Source organism: Phyllostomus hastatus, unplaced genomic scaffold (genome assembly GCF_019186645.2).
Source record: "Phyllostomus hastatus isolate PE091 unplaced genomic scaffold, TTU_PhHast_1.1 phas_contig_210, whole genome shotgun sequence".
NCBI lineage: Eukaryota > Metazoa > Chordata > Mammalia > Chiroptera > Phyllostomidae > Phyllostomus > Phyllostomus hastatus.
Window position 1 is genome coordinate 15,570,074 of NW_025333737.1, and position 18,847 is coordinate 15,588,920.

The 18,847-nt window shown below is 34.7% G+C and overlaps 1 protein-coding gene across 5 annotated transcripts in view; it reads left to right on the forward strand.

The window, feature by feature from the left end:
* Positions 1-18,847, forward strand: part of CDC27 (cell division cycle 27) — a 55,005-nt gene that overhangs the window by 17,291 nt on the left and 18,867 nt on the right. For 3 of the 5 annotated variants that reach the window (XM_045836816.1, XM_045836818.1, XM_045836821.1), the window contains 9 exons: positions 861-986; positions 6,428-6,525; positions 7,286-7,440; positions 7,546-7,757; positions 8,707-8,821; positions 11,580-11,695; positions 15,639-15,738; positions 16,491-16,698; positions 16,904-17,076. In XM_045836816.1, the coding sequence (XP_045692772.1) occupies positions 861-986; positions 6,428-6,525; positions 7,286-7,440; positions 7,546-7,757; positions 8,707-8,821; positions 11,580-11,695; positions 15,639-15,738; positions 16,491-16,698; positions 16,904-17,076 (1,303 nt within the window). The remainder of the gene's footprint in view (positions 1-860; positions 987-6,427; positions 6,526-7,285; positions 7,441-7,545; positions 7,758-8,706; positions 8,822-11,579; positions 11,696-15,638; positions 15,739-16,490; positions 16,699-16,903; positions 17,077-18,847) is intronic. The other 2 variants (XM_045836817.1, XM_045836820.1) reach the window with 1 other exon arrangement.

The following is an 18,847-nucleotide window of genomic DNA, read 5'->3' on the forward strand; positions in this document are numbered from 1 at the left end:
TATTACCTTTTGTGTGTAAAACTTGGGAGTTTTGATGATTTGGAAAAAATTTAAACTACAAATCATTATAAACTAATATGCTAAAAATATATACTGAAATTGAGCAAAAATATTTTCCTTTGGTGAACATTTATGATTTTCTATATAAAAAAAAAATTGACAAATAAAAAGAGATGAAGTGCCATACAAGTTTCATTTATAAACCTAAAAATGACTGAGGCCATTAAGTATACAATTTTTAATTAAAGTATGTTAGTCTTATTTAATTTGCTTGTAAATGTCTATTTCAAGGAATTATAGAACTAAGAATGGTCACCACGTTTGTTAAAGAAACACCATTTATATTTTCCCCCCAGTGTAATGGTCTTTCATTTTTTTAACTCATTTTTTAAAGATTTTATTTATTTATTTTTAGAGAGAGGTGGGGGGAGAGAGAGAAACATCAATGTGCAGTTACTGGGGGTCATGGCCTGCAACCCAGGCATGTACCCTGACTGAGAATCGAACCTGCGACACTTTGGTTCGCAGCCCGCGCTCAATCCACTGAGCTACACCAGCCAGGGCGGTCTTTCATTTTTTTTTTTTCGACATAAGTATTGTGTATGTTGTTCAGAGAAGATTTATACATACAGAGACTAAATTTAACTGGTTATGTTTTTAAAGGGAAGACTGGAATTTTAAGATCATAAATTCTCAGTCTCCCAAATGATTGTAAATACAAGTTTATTGGTATTCTAAAGGTACTATGAACTTTTTATTTTACCTATCTCTATATCAAGAGGTACTTGGGTAATGAAGAATGTCTTTATACTCAGGGCCTTTTACATTGGCTTTTTAAATTTGTGTTTTGTGTTTTAAAGGCTTGCAGAAGGGGAGCAGATCTTATCTGGTGGAGTGTTTAATAAACAGAAAAGCCATGATGACATTGTTACTGAGTTTGGCGATTCTGCTTGCTTTACTCTTTCATTGTTGGGACATGTATATTGGTGAGTAAGAATCATTCAAATTATCAGAAAATTGTTTCTAATACTAGAGGGCTTTGTGGTTTTAAAACCTCTGCTAATGTATGTTTATCAAATAGCACTTGGATGAGTAGTACAGTCTGCTAGTTCCATGACCTTTTTAAACCTGAAGAATATTAGAGATGCTTATCCCACGTTGTCCACTTTGCCTTAATGGTAATAGCTGCATCAGCACTGCCTGACACTTGAATGCACAGATAGGTTTTTTTACCCAGCTCAGGAGAGTATCTTCATGTAATCCACTGAGAAAAAGAAGAAAAAGAGAAGTTTTTTCTCTAATATTATCACTCTTGCTCCTTAGAAAGAGGTTTGAAAGCAAGTTTCAGTAATAAAGTAAATACATTTATTTACATTTATTTAAAGAGTCTTTTAAAAGCAAATGAGAGAAGGAACATGTATAAAGGACACATGGACAAAGCCAAAGGGGATGGGCTCGAGGGTGGGAGGTGGGGATGGGTGGGGCTAGGGGCCGAGGTGAGGTGAAAATGGAGACAACTGTACTTGCACAACAATAAAATAAAAAATAAAACAATAAAGACCAAATTAACATTAAAAAATAAAAGCAAATGAGAGTAAATTCAATTTTATCACTATAATATTTTTCTCACCTACTTTTATTCTGAAAGACTCTTTGAACTGGGGAACAGTGGGGAGATCTGTTGTGTGAGGCCACAGGAACTGTTTAAGAGCCTGTGGGATGCATCGCTGTGTAAACATCATTGATACACATCACGGGAGAAATGGAGAGGATTGCTTGTCTAAAGAATTAGGGTAGCACCTGTTTTAAGATAAATTGAGGCCAGTAGTAGTTTGAAAAACTACTTAGTACTTTTTCTTAGTACTTAGTACTAAAGTTTTTCTGTAGTACTTAATTTTCTTAGTTCTTAGTATTAAGTACTTAGAACTTAGTACTAAGGACTAAGAACTTCTAAGTCAGTAGTTTTAGTAGTTAATAGTAGTTTTGAAAAACCTTGAAAATGTCTTTTTGAACAATAAATTATTTGAATTGGGGACTCGTTTTCAGATGATAACACTCTTGAGAATAGGAATAAGCAAAGATATAATATCAATATCTTCATTTATCTAAATAAAAGGCCATTGTTGTTTACATATAGTAATTAATTTAGTTCATGCAGCTATGATTCTTCTTGTCATTTATTCAAAAAACTTTGAGATTCATCCCCCATTATGGCTAGACACAGTACTGGCACTGGGAATATAAAGATAAGTAATTCACAGTCCCTGCCCTCAGAGTTTTGTAATAGAGGAAATAAGTAGTAAACAAAAGTTCCTAAGTTTTTATCATCACAGTAAAAATGCTGTGATAAAATTTGAGCAGTATTTTGTTCGAATGAGGGAATGCTCAGTTCTACCTGGTTAAGAAAAGGGATAAGACAGTAACTAGGAAAGACTTGATAGAATAAGTTTTGTTTCTTTGAATTCTCAGTAGCAATAAAATTAGAAATTAGAAAATGTGCAAAATACTTGAATGGACATTTCTCCATAGAGTATATGGATGGTAAATGAGCCCATGAAAAGATAAACCAAATCATTAGACATTAAGGGAAGGAAAGTAAAAACCACCATTAGTTGGTTGCCCTGGCTGGTGTGGCTCAGTCAGGTGGAGCATCATCCCATGAACCGAATGGTCACAGATTCCATTACTGGTTAGGTGATATGCCTAGGGTGAGGGTGAGGTCCTCTGTAGGGTGTGAGAGGCAACCAACTGAAGTTTTTCTCCCACATCAATGTTTCTCTCTCTCTCTCCCTTCCTCTCTCTTTAAAAGTCAATAAGCATGTCCTTGGGTGAAGATTTAAAAAAAAAAACATAAAACACCGCTATAAACCACTACACGCATATTAGAATGGCAAAAATAAAAACCACTGACAATACTAAGTCCTGGTAAGGATGCAGAGCAATGGGATTTCTTATACATTGTTGATGGGAATATAAAATGATACTGGTATGTGAATGTCCACAGCAGCTTTACCTGAAAAAGCCTAGAAGTGAAATCAACCCAAATTCAGTGGTGAATGGATAAACAAACTACATTCGTACAATCAACTACAGCTCAGCAATAAGGAGAAACAAACTGATGCATACCATAACTTGGATAGATTTCAAGTGTATTATGGCAAGTGAAAAAAGCCAATTTCAAAAGTTTACATACTATATGATTCCATTTATGTAAACAACATTATTGATAATAGAAAATTACTGTGCTAGAGAAAGATCATCAGTTCTCAGACGTTGGAGTTGGGGTGAGGGTGTGGCTATAAAGTAGCTGAAGTTTCTTTGGGATGTTGAAAGAGTTCTATATCGTGATTGTGGTGGTTATACAAATCTACACATGTGACAAAATTTCATAAAACTATACAGAAGCAAATGAGTGCATGTAAAACTTCTGAAATTCAAATGAAGTCTGTGGTTTATTTTACAGTATGGTACTACTGTCAATTTCCATGTCTTCATAATTCTACTATGGTTCTATCAGATGTTGTTATTGAGGGGAGCTGGCTGTAGAGTGCATGGGAACACTGTACTATTTTTGTAACTCTGTGTGAGTCAGATTACTTCAAAGTCAAATTTGATAAAACAAAAGTGTTAAAGTTTCAAAATGCTATGTATTACTAATTAGAACCATGATTATTAAATGTTCTTGAAAGTATAGTTGAATCAGGTTCTAACCATGGAAAAGGAAGGTTCCCCCCCTTCTTCAGAGGAATAACTGGATTATTATTATTTATCATCATCATAATAATTATTTATCATCATAATAATAATTATTTTTATTTATCATAAAGATTAAAAAGTTACATATCCAGTGGGAGACAACCATGCTCCAAAAACTGACTTTTCTTTTCCGCCATCATATGCCTGTCTTGTGACCCCAATTGTACTCAGTAATCTAGGTACTTTACATTGTAATTTTGTAGCTATGGCTTATCTTTTTTATCTCCAGTGTTTTGATAGATTCTTTATTAGTCTTTTAAGATTTTATTTATCTATTTTTAGAGAGGGAAGGGAGGGAGAAAGAGAGAAAGAGAGAGAAACATCAAGTGTAGTTGCTGGGGGCTGTGGCCTGCAACCCAGCCAGGCATGTGCCCTGACTGGGAATTGAACCTGTGACACTTTGGTTCGCAGCTCGCACTCAATCCACTGAGCTATGCCAGCCAGGGTTTATTAGTCTTTTTGTCTCCCATAGCACATGAGACTTCTATGTTTAGGATACAACTGATATTAAGTCAGGTTCCTAAATTAACCTGTTTTTTCCCAATACCATCTATTCTAAATTATTATTTTTACTCCAATTATTAGGGAAACTCCTTTATGTGTTTTAATAAAAAGTCCATCTAAAGTTGGAACATTTCAAGCAGTTTAATTCTCTTAAATCTTTTCCCTTTTTACCTCTCTATTGAATGAATAATTAGAGGTTTATCTCCCCAGATTGGGTTATTACAGTTTCACACCTGGCTTCTTTCTCAATTAGTTCTTATATTATTTATACATCTATCTGTACCTCTGTGCATATCTAATCTGTTCATAGCAGACACTAGTTTTGTTTTAAACTTCTATTATATGATCTGTTAATGAGATCATGGCTTATAAAAATCATCCTTGCCAACTTATCAAAAACTAAAAAATTTTTTTTTGCTAAAGTAAAAAGAAAATAAAATTTAAATGATATTGGAGAATGATTTTTGTTATAAAGGATCACCTCTTACATTTCCAGAACATTTTTCCTTGAATAGATTATTCTATCTTTGCTTGAATTAATTTGTCCACCACTTTTCTGACCATTAAATAATTCATTCAATCTACTCAATGCAACTTTTTAAATTATTAATAAAAGTGCCAGTTTCATGTTACTTTATACAAGCAAAGCAAGGGGGCAAGGCTACTTGAAAACAGGAAAGAGATAATATAAAAATGAGAAAGATCTAATTTCCTGTCTGCAGAAAGCTTATAATCAATTGCTAGAGAACACAAATAGAAGATAAATAAATAGGCAAACAATAGTTATAAAAGAGATGAAGGGGCTATTAACATGAATTAGTTTAGGTGAGAAGTAGTAAGAACTTTCGGAAGTTTAGGATAATTCTCAAACATTGAGATTTCTTTGTATTTTTTCCCCCTAGCCTTACACTAACAGTTTCCAAGCCTTTATTTGCCACTTTCCACTCCTATTACTTTGGGGGGAAAAAAGTTCCTTTTATGTCTTTTCTTCATTTCTTATTAAATTAACCCTTAATCCATGGTAAGTGATTACATCATTATTGTGACGATTACTTTTCCTTTCACAATGATCTTAGGTGTAGACTTTGATAAAACTCATTTACATTTTCTGAAAGTCTGCCACCTGCCCAGGCTTCCCTCTTTGTTCGTGTGTTTATTGAGTCAAATTATGAAAGTATGAGATGCTAGATATCCTTCAACTGGTGGCGCTTGTATTTTCTTTAGTACATCATTTATTCTAGTTTCTACTCTCTTTCAAAATTTGGAGGTCAGGCAAACAAATACCTAGTTTCCCCAGGGGTCTTCTTCACAGTTCCCTGAGATCACACTGACAGCACTTAAACAGACTATATGTTTTAGCTGATAGTTTCATTTGAAGATTCTTTGGAAAACTTTGATTAGATGTGCTCTGGCCCTTTATAGAGTTTTGGAAGGATTGCTGTATTGTAATTTTTTTCCCATTTTATATATATAATGAAGAATTTTCACCTCGGACCAAGTGATTAGTACTTTTTTACCTGGAAGCTCCAATGAGTCTCACTAACCTTTAACTCCATCCTCCTTCCCATTTAAAAGCCAGGGAGGTAATGCTGGTCTAATAATTTTCAGATTTTTACAAGTATATATGGTTTCATGGATGTTGTTTACATTCTGAATATAAGCCTTTATACACCTGATTTAGAAAAATACATTTTCCTGTCATTAAGAGCTACTACCTCTACTTAGTTAGAAAATCTAATCACTTAAATATACTATATTTAAAGCATGTAAATCACTTTCAAAATTACTAGTAGGAACTAGGATATTATATTAAAAATTAAGAAAATGAGACTGAAACATTTGGGTGTTTTTTATGTCTCTTTCAGTAATTCTAGCATCTGATAGTAAATTAAAAGCATTGTAATATTCAAGAAGGCAGTGATAGTTTATTTTGTTATCATTCCTTTCAATTCATGTTCTCTTTGCTTTAACTGACTTTTGACTTGAACTCTCCCAAACAATAGGGATTGGAAGGTGGTAGGAAGAGGAAATTGGTGATTTAGGGAAGCTTCCAGAAGAGTATTATTCTCAGACCCTTATATAAGACTTACCTAATTTCTGTAACAAAAATTTCTTTATAATGTTTTGGGTTTTGTAGCTTGTCTAATCTACTTGTTTGTCTTTACAGCAAAACAGATCGGCTTGCCAAAGGATCAGAATGTTACCAAAAGAGCCTTAGTTTAAATCCTTTCCTCTGGTCCCCCTTTGAATCATTATGTGAAATAGGTAGGTTTATAGAAATTGTTATGGTGGGGGAGTCCCCCATTTTCCCTTCTTCATTTTTTCCCCTACTTAATTTTGGAACCTGATAAAAATTACCCAGAAAAAAATATTTTTCAAAGCCTAAGGGCTGTTAAAATTGAGAACAAGAAATAAGATAGAATCATATGCTTAAGGAGTAATGTAGCCTCTCTTGTGTCTTCTAGCATGAATTGTATTAGGAGTATAGCACTAGCCAAAACAGCTTGGTAAGAAAAGAAATGAATAGAATGTCCAAAGCAGAAACTGTCATATAAATAAGACCTGGAAACTATGGGGAGAGAGTGTCTCAGCATGTATATACTCTAGGGTACATAAAGAATCAACATTGTATCTGTATACATGGAAGTGCCTAAAACTTTATTGTAATATCTACTGGGTTTCAACTCTTTACCCTCCTCTGTTCTTGCCTTGAGCAAAATGAGATCTAGATTTTCGATTTCTGCTTTAAAACAACCACAGGAATTGGCATTCTCCTGGGATTTATTTAAAATCAATGGTATTGCTGTTTAGTTTTTTTTCCTAAATTTACAGCTTTATCTTAGGGATGAACTTTTGTAATAAATTGATGGATGGGCTTTTGGGAGGTAAATTTGATTAGCTGAAACAGATGGGAGAACTTTAAAACTCTGGGAAAGGGCTATTCTCAGTGACTTGTGCATACCTGAAAAAAAATTAACCCTCATTTCTTCAGAGGCAAACCTTTTTTTTTTCCCTCCCTTCACAGGTGAAAAGCCAGATCCTGACCAAACATTTAAATTAACCTCTTTACAGAACTTTAGCAGCTGTCTGCCCAACTCTTGCACAACAGTAGTATCTAATCATAATTTATCTCACAGACAGCCTGAGACGGTTCTTACGGAAACACCCCAGGACACAATTGTAAGTGTATCATAATCTAGTGTTCAAAATATTATGAAAGTAAGAAGTAATGATCTGAACTAAATGATATATTGTAAATGACATGGTAGACATTTTCTGTTTCAGGAATTAAACAGACTGAATTTAGAATCATCCAATTCAAAGTATTCCTTGAATACAGATTCCTCAGTGTCTTATATTGATTCAGCTGTAATTTCACCAGATACTGTCCCTCTTGGAACAGGAACTTCCATATTATCTAAACAGGTTCAAAATAAACCAAAAACTGGTCGAAGCTTACTAGGAGGACCAGCTGCTCTTAGTCCATTAACCCCCAGGTAAGACAAACAAAAGATAGTTCAAAATGTGCTATAATAAATGATATTTTAGTAATTTATAATATAGTAATATAAATTCATATGAACAACTTCTAAATCATTATGGAAATAGAGGTATTTAATAAGTCAATAATGAATCTATTCTGTTTTCAGACAATGCAGTAAAAAAATAACTGATAAACATTTGATATTAAAATATTAGAGAAAATTTAAAACTCTTAAATATGCCTTATTGAGCTAGTATATGCATTAAAAGATATGGTCTTCATAGCTGTGAGTCAGTGAATAGTAATGAGCCTTTTGAAATGTTGGAGTGTTTGTGATATAATCAGACAGTGGTGGTTGTTCAAGTGCTGTTTTCCAAAACATGGAGGAAGGAATGACACCTATTAATAGAAATATTTTGTGAAAATTATTAGAAGTACATGTATGTATAAATACAGGAACTCAACCCAGAGGATACATATCTAAAAGTATCAAAATAAAAGATTATATGGTAGAACAGACTATGAATTGGGTCCCAGGGCCAGGGAGCTACTAAAATAGCATTGCCATGAGATAACAGCAACTCATTGAGTCCATAAATGATTTGTGAATGGATTCAGTGGCCTCTAGAGACCTTTCCTCTATAATAGTGTCTACCTCCCATAAATTCCAGTAACTTGAAGCAATTTGATCATTTGGAACTTAGCTTTTATTACTTCTAATAAATCTCCTGAGTTCAGTAGTTGCTGCTCAGTTTAGTCTTGTCTGATTGCTTTTTAAAATTGTAGTTATGGTGGGTGGGATAGTCTACGTTCACAGCTTCTTTTAATCTGCCCCTTAGACCCTCATTGCCCCCAAGACTGATTTGCCATTCTCTTCCTTTTAGACCTTCTAATTTAAGTATACTGCTGCTTTATATATGCCTTGATGACTTTTTGACACCTTGATTTCAACCTCTTCTCAGTTTTGGGATTTTGCCATTAGAAACCCCAAGTCCTGGAGATGGATCCTATTTACAAAACTACACTAATACATCTTCTGTAATTGACGTGCCACCCACCGGAGCCCCTTCAAAAAAGGTATTTTACATGTAAAATATAGTTTTGGTACTGATGAAAGAAATCCATTTAGAATTCCAATCTGTTAAAAGCAATTTCATAGAGACTCTAACTTCATATAATTGCTGTTGCCTTGGAGTTGTTGATCTAAGTGTAAAAGGTCATCGTTGTCCTAGCCTCCTGGTTGTAGTCGGAGACTCAAAGTTGGGTGCCCTTTTGCCACATTAGATCATAAGTCGCAAGTATAATTTATTTCAGCATAGAGCTAAATAAACACATTCAGATTTTTACATTTAATTTTCTGTTGTTTTTTTTTTATGAAATTCAGATGGTCCTGTCACTTCTAATATAAATAATATCTTTGATTTGCTGTAGTTTTTACTTGTCTCTACCACCATGTTTATTTTTTAATTATACTTGATGTTAAAATGAAAAACAGACTGACTTACGTAAAGCCAGCTGTTTCTGATAATAAAATTCTTACAGTGGATTCTTATAGATGTATAGTCAATTTATAGTGAATGTGTAATAAAATGAAAAATATTTGACAGCATTTTTTAGTAAATACTGGAACACATTTTGAGATTCTCTTTGTAATATTCTTTTATGAAGGTCTGTGGCAATAGAGGCCAAAGTGCCATTTATTTAAAAGGTATCTGTGGTGCAGGGTATCTTTTATGAGAACTAAATTAGGTTATGTATGTAAAATGCCTATTGCCATGCTTAGTGGATGTTTAAGGAATGGAAGCTAAATAAGTAATACTAGTACATAAATGTAAATAAATAATACTAGTACGTAAATGACCAGCATAACTAGCCCCTTTACCCTTCTAGAGACACATTTCTTCTTGTTTTTGCTCTTTTATTCCTGAACTTAAAGACATTTTTTCTACTTTAGCTCCAAGAGTGATGAAAGGAGACTGCAAAGTAGTTGAAGTGTGGATTATTTTAAATGTGATTTCTAAAAGTTGGCAATTACCTGGTATTGTTTTATTATGAGAATGAAACATAATTGTGGAAATTAGTTTATTACAGTTATGAGAAGGCATACTAGCATGGTGGTTAGCATACCAGGTGAAATAGGCTAAAGCCAGGTAAGCCATTGCAATCAGGATAAGTTTAGCAGTGACAGATACATGATTTCAGTGCCCAAATAATAAAAGCCACTTATTGTCTCATCCTCTTCTGCATCTGTTCTCTTCTTACCCTATTCCAAGACATTCTTAGGTCTGCATACACTATCAATTAAAAATATCAAACTGAGTTCTGAGTACCGTACGTAGTTCTTTGTTAAATAAGAAAGGGCCAGAATTGACTTAAGTTTTGTCCCTGGGTGAATGTAGAAGAAGGAGGAGGAAGGAGAATAAAGTTTTGTTTTGAGGTGGTGGTAGATTAGGTGAAACTATTTAGTGGATAGCCAGTCACAGAGGAAAGAATATGGACTGGTGATAGAAACAGTAATTAAAGCTGTTAAAATGGCAAGTCTTTTCTAGGGAAAGAGAGAGTAGCTGAGGACCACAGACTGAGCACACTAGAAAGAAATATTAGTTCTAAGAGAAGTATCCTTAGAATTTGGAAAATAATTGGGTAATTTCTTTTTTAATCTATTCCTGTAACTACTGTAGGTTTTCCCCACTGTCCAACCAACAGTAGAGCATTCATGAAACCTTTTGTAAATCTAAACCAGTTTAAAGCAAAGAAGTAGTTACCATTAATTTATATGGAAAAATTTTGAGCATTCCCAAAATTCAGCTCACACACACGTCTTTATTTTATTCACCACAACTGAAATGCTTCATTACTTCCAGTTTTTTGATAAATGTAACATCCTTACAAACTCTCTTAAGCTCTTCCGATACTTTAGGACATATCTTGTTAAGGAGTGCAAAAAAATAAGTCAAAATAAAGCACAGATGCTCACAGACACAGTTCCATGTTCTGGTGCTTGATGCTGAGGTGCTGAGTGTAGTTCTCAGGGAAGGAGTTGAGTGGTGCCCCTCTCACTACTGGAGGCTCGGGAAGCCTCTAACAGCTTGCTGCAAAGCCAATGCTGAACAGTATTTTTGCTTTTCACCTTGTTTCATAAAAGCAAAATTCACCAACTTCCAGAAAACAAGGGATACCTGTATAGAATTGTTTTTAATAAATGCCAAAGAAGGGATATAGAATCTTATTCTATATTCTTTTTTTTTTTTTAAGATTTTATTTATTTATTTTTAGACAGAAGGAAAGGGAGGGAGAAAGAGAGGGAAAGAAACATCAGTATGTGGTTGCTTCTCACGTGCCCCCTACTGGGACCCGGCCTGCAACCCAAGCATGTGCCCTGACTAGAAATCGAACCGGCGACCCTTTGGTTCAGAGGTCGATGTTTAGTCCACTGAGCCATACCAGCCAGGGCTATATTCTTTTTTATGTGTACTAACTCAGATCATAAATCTTGAGTATAGTAGTCTTAAAAATCTTTACCACTTAGCCCCAACTGGAAAAGGTGCGTAATAAATGGCTTCCAAGATTTTTGAACCTGCTCTTGGAAACCAAAGTGAAAAGTGACAGGACAGTATAAAAAAAAATACTGGGGTTAAAAAGTGGATAGCCTGATGTTCATTGTAATAAGACATTAGTAATGACAAATAGTGACATTAATAGTTTGTGTTTTCAGATGACAGTAATATATTATGAAATCTTGCATTGGGAAAATGGAAATGGGAGCACCATGTGTCTTTTAATATTTATAATGCAATTTATAATTCACAAACCTTAGACTTTTTGTGTTTTACAGTCTGTTGCCAGAATCGGCCAAACTGGAACAAAGTCTGTCTTCTCCCAGAGCGGAAATAGTCGAGAGGTAACTCCAGTTCTTGTTGCACAAACACAAAGTTCTGGCCCACAAACAAGGTATTTACGATGGAGTCATTATGTGATATTGTTCAGCTTCTCTTGCTATGCTTCAATATAGGCAGGTTTTGACTCTCCCAAGAATTCTATAATGACTATTATAAATTTTGAATACATCACATTTGAAATTTCTAACTTACTGGAAGGACTAGTATAATTTTTAGTTGAGTATTATAATGTAAGTCAAGACAAGAATTAGCTATAAGCTAAAATTAAAGTGTTGACAGGACCATACACCCTCTGCCTGAAGCATGTAGAGGAGAATTCTTCCTTGACTCTTTCAGTTTCCCGCAGCCCCGGGCATTCCTGAGTTTGTGGTGGCCTGTCTCAGTATCTGCCTCCATTGGGCTCGACAAGGCCATCTTCCCTGTGTGTCTGTATCCAAATTTCCCTTTTCATGTAAAGGAAATCAGTGATATGGGACCTAATGGCCTCATCATAACATGACTGTAACTACAAATACCCCATTTTTAAATAAAGTCACATTCAAGGTACTGGGAGTTAGGGGCTCAACATATCTTTTTAGGAGATATATTTCAACCTATAGCATTGCTTTATTAATGGTTACTCTTTATTTTGTCTTTTAAGAGGTTTGGATTTTATAGTGTACATTTTAACTTATAAAAGTCTAACTTTAAGTAATAATATATATCATGCCACATATAATAAAACTTTATTACAGTATATTTTCATGTTCTTCTCCTAGTCTTTATGCCAGTGTTTTCATATAGTTTTACTTATATGTATGTTACAAACCCCACAGTGCATTGTTATAGTTTCTGCCTTAGTTCTATAGAAATTTTGTAAAGTAATACAAAGAAGTCTATTTTATATTTGCTCACATATTTACAATTTCTGGTCCTCTTTATTTCTTTTCTTTCTTAGATTTTATTTATTTATTTCACAAAGATGAAGGGAGGGAGGAAGAAAGAGAGAAACATCAGTGTGGGTTTACTTCTCGCATAGCCCCCCACTGGGGACCTGGACCGCAACCCAGGCATGTGCCCTAGACTGGGAATTGAACCAGTGATCCTTTGGTTCTCAGGCTGGCACTCAGTCCACTGAGCCACACCAGCCAGGGCTGGTGCTCTTTATTTCTTTCTATAGATCTGAATTTCAATTTGGTATCCATTTCCTTCATCTTGAAGGAATTCTTTTAACATTTCATGTGGTTCAGGTCTGCAGATCAGATCATTAATTTTTTTCAGCTGTTGTATGTCAGAAGAAAATTTTGATCTCACCTTTGTTTTTGTGTTTGAAAGAAATGTTCACTGAATATAGAATTCTAGTAAAGTTTTTATCTATTTAAAGATGTTGCTGGACCATCTTCTAGCTTGCATTGTTTCTGATAGGAAGTCTGCTGTCATTCTCATTTCTATTTCTCTATATGTAATGTGTCTTTTTTCTCTGACTATTTAAAGATTTCCTCTTTATCACTGATTTTAAGCCATTTGATTATGATGTGCTGTAGTATAGTTTTTTTTTTTCTTTCTTGGCCTTTGGATTCATTGAACTCCTGGGATCTGTGAGGGTTCTTGCTGCCCCCTTAGGTTTAATGATTTGGTAAGCAACTCACAGAATCTAGGAAAATGTTCTACTTAAAGTTTTATTATAAAGGATACAAAGCACAATCAGACAAATAAGGCCCACAGAATATAGCCTGGAAGGCTCCCAAACCCAGAATTTCTGTGTTCACTTCCTATGGAATCAAGATGTGTCACCCTTTAGGTACATCAATTTGTTCACCAGCCAGGAAGCTCAACTAAGCTTCAATGTTGAGAGTTTTTATTGGGGTTTTCTTGTGTAGGCATGATAGATGCTTCATTGGCTATGTGATTGAACTCAATCTCTGCCACCCTGCCCTTCAGAAGGAGGTCAGGCTGATGTCACCAAGCCTAGAGCCTCAACCCTCTCTAATCACTTGGTTCATCTTGCCAGTATGGCTAGTCCCTCATCCTGAAACTATCCCAAAGTCCATCATGAGTCATGAACTCAGGTATGGTCCCAGGGGCCCACCATGAATAATGAAGACATTCCTATCACTTGGAAAATTTTGAGGGTTTAGAAGCTTCCTCCCAAGAGCCCAAGACAAAGACCAAAATCTTTATTATACAACACTCAAACACCTGCACTGGTTTGTTTTACCGAAGACTCTAGGGAATCCTTCTGCAGGTTTTTGGAGCTCCTCCTCTCTTTGTAGCTGTATTCTTTCCAGTACTCTGACCTACAAATGCTAGCTGCCTTTCCTTCCCTGAATTCTCAACATTTTCAGACCTGAGCTCTATTCATGTTTCCCTTCCCTACACTGTGTCCTCAGAACTCTCCTCAGGCATGTGCTGCCCGCTGTCCAATGTCTGAAAAACATTGTGTGCCTTCCCCTTAATATTGCTGTGAACCTTAAATTGCTCTTAAAAATAAATTACCATATTTTGCTGTGTATAACGTGCACTTTTTTGCCCAAATTTTTGAGGGAAAAATAAGGATGCACATTATGCATGGGTAGTACTAATTCCATATCTATAGAAATCTTTTTAATTCTTTTATTTATGCTTATGCATTAAAACTGTAACTCTAAAAGGCAATAATGATATCTATATGCAAAATAATACCCTGGAATGTGATCATCAGTTTTGTTTCTAAATATAAACAGTTGAATTAAAAAATTAAAATGAAACCTTTTTTCCTTGAAATTTTGGGCCAAAAACGTGGGTTTACATTATACATGGCAAAATACAGTAATTAAAAAGTTTACTTAGCCCTGGCTGGCATGGCTCAGTGGATTGAGCACTGGACTGTGAAGCAAAGGGTCTCCAGTTCAATTCCCAGTCAGGGCACATGCCTGAGTTGAGGGCCAGGTCCCTGGTAGGAGGCGCGTTAGAGGTAACCATACATTAATGTTTCTCTCCCTCTCGTTCTCTCTCCCTTCCCCTCACTGTAAAATAAATAAATAAAATCTTTAAAAAATTTTTTAAAGTTTATTTAAAAAAATAATTGGTCAACCCAAATGACCTCACTTGCTGAAATCCTTACATTGAGATTATGTCTTTTGAAAGGATTAAGGATAGCCAGGGTATTCTTTACTCACTGGTCAAACATCGCTTTTCAAAAGCCTCTGTTACCCAAACTCAGGTAATTAGTAGGATTTCTCATAAACTATATACATTGTAAACAGTTTACTTTACAGATTTATCTACTCTGATAATTTTAGGTTTTAAGTTTGCTTGTTTTATAAAAATGAAACTCTTACCATTTAGAGTTTGCCTTTAAAGTAAAAAATGTATCCACGTAATTATTAGATTTCTTTTGCTGTGTAAACCTTGGTGTGGTGTTTGTATTTACAGGGAAATAACTTCTCAAATATCAGTTTTTCTGGTAGTATTTGTTGGCAAATATCCCTACTATTTATGTCCAACTATCTTTTCCTTTTTCTCTAAGTTGCTGTAGTTGCAAATGAGAGCTAGAGATAATTGGTTTATGGATGTGTTTACCATTTATTAACCCAGAATTTTTATGTGAGTTAAATTCAACAATAAGCAATTTTAGTTAGAGCGAAGATCTGTGGTATAATCACTAATTTGTGATAACACATATAGTATTTAAGTCTGAGTTTTCATAGAGGGATAAGAAAAGGAATGACTAAACTCATCACCTTTAGAGTACAAATATGTTGGATACTTTTTGTATTTATTTATTTATGTTTATTTTTATTGATTTGAGAAAGAGACATCGATTTGTTGTTCCACTTATTGATGCATTCTTTGATTGCTGCTTGTATGTGCCCTGACTGGGGATCAAACCCATAACCTTGAATTTTGGGACAGTTCTCTAACTGAGCTATCCAGCCAGGGCCTTTAAAATTTTTTTTAAATATACTTGAATTGAAGCAATAATTATAGTCATAAATTGAGTTTGTAAATAATACCTACTTCTATAATTTTTGTAGTACAACACCTCAGGTCCTGAGCCCCACCATCACGTCTCCCCCCAATGCACTGCCCCGGAGAAGTTCGCGCCTCTTCACTAGTGACAGCTCTACGACTAAGGTAATGCTGCACCCCAAAATGCCTGTTCATCTGACTCAATCTCTGATAAATAAATAAGGTGACTAGTTTTAAATATTTTAGTATTTTTAAAAAAAAATTTAAGGGACCATCTATAACATTTGTAAATCTTCTTGGTCCTTTAATAAATATTTTATAACTGTTGAGATGAAAAGATTGTGGTGGAGAACAGATCAGTGGTTATCAGGAGTTAGGACTGGTGGGGGAGGGGTGGTTGGGGGTGGTAGCTATTAAAGCAGAGCTCAAGGGGATTTTTTTGTGCTCTAGTACAACAGTTCTGTTTACTGTGGCAGTTGGTTACACAAATCCAAACATGTGAAAAAATTCATAGAACTATGCACACCCCGGAAAAAAAATAGATGCATATAAAAAACTGATGAAATCCAAATAAGATCTATAGTTTAGTTGAGATGTTATACCAACTCTAGTTTCCTGCATTTGATGGTGTACTACAGTTATCAGATGTTATCATCAATGAAAATGAAAATGATACACCTTCAGAAAAGAACAATATTTAATGCTAATTTACTTCAAACACTAGTTTATACAGATTATGTTCAGAATTATTTAAAATTAAGTGACTTTGAGGACTTTTGTCTTTATAAAATTTCTCCTGAGAAAAATATCCATCAATCAAGATTTTACATCTATTTATACCTAATATTTGAGAAACAGCTGGGGAATGTCTAAAGTACAAGATTGTAACAAGTGTGGGGCTTTTCTCCTTTTTACAGGAGAACAGTAAAAAATTAAAAATGAAGTTTCCACCTAAAATCCCAAACAGAAAAACAAAAAGTAAAACTAATAAAGGAGGAATATCTCAACCTAACATAAATGATAGCCTGGAAATTACAAAATTGGACTCTTCCATCATTTCAGAGGGGAAAATCTCCACAATCACACCTCAGATCCAGGCATTTAATCTACAGAAAGCAGCAGCAGGTCTGTTTTAATTGCTAAATATCTTCTTTGTATTTTATTTTATTCAGTTTTCTTTAGTAAGTTTTTTTATGTTCTTTTCAAGTGTCTCTTTTTTTTTTAGATAGATGTTGGAATTTTTGATGAATTATTTTGTAATTAGCCTTTCTAGAAAACCAAATTGTTTTATTATCTTTTCTCCTTTATTTACTACACTGTTTTCTCCTAGAAGGTTTGATGAGCCTTCTTCGTGAAATGGGGAAAGGTTATTTAGCTTTGTGTTCGTACAACTGCAAAGAAGCTATAAATATCTTGAGCCACCTCCCTTCTCACCACTACAATACTGGTTGGGTACTGTGCCAAATTGGAAGGGCCTACTTTGAACTTTCAGAGTACATGCAAGTAAGTATGAAAAACAGTGCTATATGCCTTTTACACATAATTGAAATTTAATTAAAATACCTATGCTTGACAGGGCTAGATCTAGAAGGTCAATATTTATTATGCATGTCTTTATATTTACTTTCTCAGTATTATAATTTATAAATACAGTTTTTCTTGTGTTAGGGGGTGAGTGACTTAAATTCTTCAGGATTACTTGAGATAGATTTATAAAGAACCCAAGTAAGTCATCCATACATTGTTATATGGAACACTTGCACTGGTTGGATCTGAAAATATAAATTTAATATTAAATAGATATTTCTAGGCAAAATTCTTTCTACTGTATTTAGAGTTCTTAACTGGGATGAATATTTGGCATTTAATACATTTTATAAACTTGAGGGGTGCTATGAATAAAACTGCATGTAATTGAGGACAGTATCCTTATCACAAGACTTTTATCATTTTAACTTTAACTGTATTCATTGTTTAAGTTACTTATTTATACCAGAAAAGGAGAGGATGATTAACCTAAAGCCAGAGAAAATTCTAATTTCTTTTTTTTTTTAAGATTTTACTTATTTATTTTTAGAGAGAGGGGAATGGAGGGTGAAAGAGAGGAAGAGAAACATCAATATGTGATTGCCTCTCGCACACCCCCTCCAGGGGACCTGGCCTGCAACCCAGGCATTCCCTAACTGGGAATCAAACCAGTGACCCTTCACTTTCCATTCTGGCACTCAATCTGCTGAGACACACTAGCCAGGGCAGAAAACTCTAATTTTCAATTTAAATATGCTCCCTACTTTTTCCAAAGCAGTTTCTCCCCTTGCCCCCTCGAAATTAAAAAACAAACAAACTTTAGAAACTCATATATTCATACAATTTCTCTAATATAAATTACCTAAGATTAATAATGTTACTTTTCTGCCTTATTTGCTTTCAGTTCACTTATTCAGAATATATTTGAGTGCATGTTATGTCCTGGACTCTGTAATATACAGCTAGACAGATTAATTGCTTGCCTTCATAGAGTTTACATTCTTATTCCAATAAAAGAGACAGATTGTAAAAGAGCCAATAAATGTAAAAAGACAGATAGCAGTAAGTTATATGAAGAAAAAATGAAGCATGATAAGGAAATTGGGGGACAATGAAGTGTGGTGCTATTTTTTTAAAAGTGTGCTAGGAAGCCCTGGCTGGCATAGCTCAGTGGATTGAGCGTGGACTGCGAACCAAAGTGTCACAGGTTTGATTCCCAGCTGGGGTACGTGCCTGGGTTACAGGCCATAACCCCCAGCAACCGCACATTGATGTTTCTCTCTCTCTCTATCTCCCACCCTTCCCTCTCTGAAAATAAATAAAATCTTTTTTATAAAAAAGTGTGCTAGGAGAAAGAAGGTTACTCCTCCCTTTATCAGCCGTATAAAGATCTAGGGATGGAGTGTTCTTTCAGATAGAGGATGAATGCAGAAGGTCCCTGTTTGTGCAGTTTTGTGAAGTAAAGGAGAAAGAGTTGTAAGCAGCCTTATTATGAGAAGACCCATGTTTGATTATGGTCCTTTCCTGGTACACAGGCAAAGACTGCTTTGCAAGCCCTTTTCAAAATTACTTTTAATATATTGTTTCATAGGTACTTTACATGAATTTTGTTGCTTCCCCTAATTATAGAGTAGATACAGACCGAGGTACTTAACTGAAGAAAACCTTTGTTTCAACTTAATTTCGTTTTTTTTTCCTTGCCCATGCCACAGTCACTTTTCAGAAAAAACAATAGATTCTGAAAAAT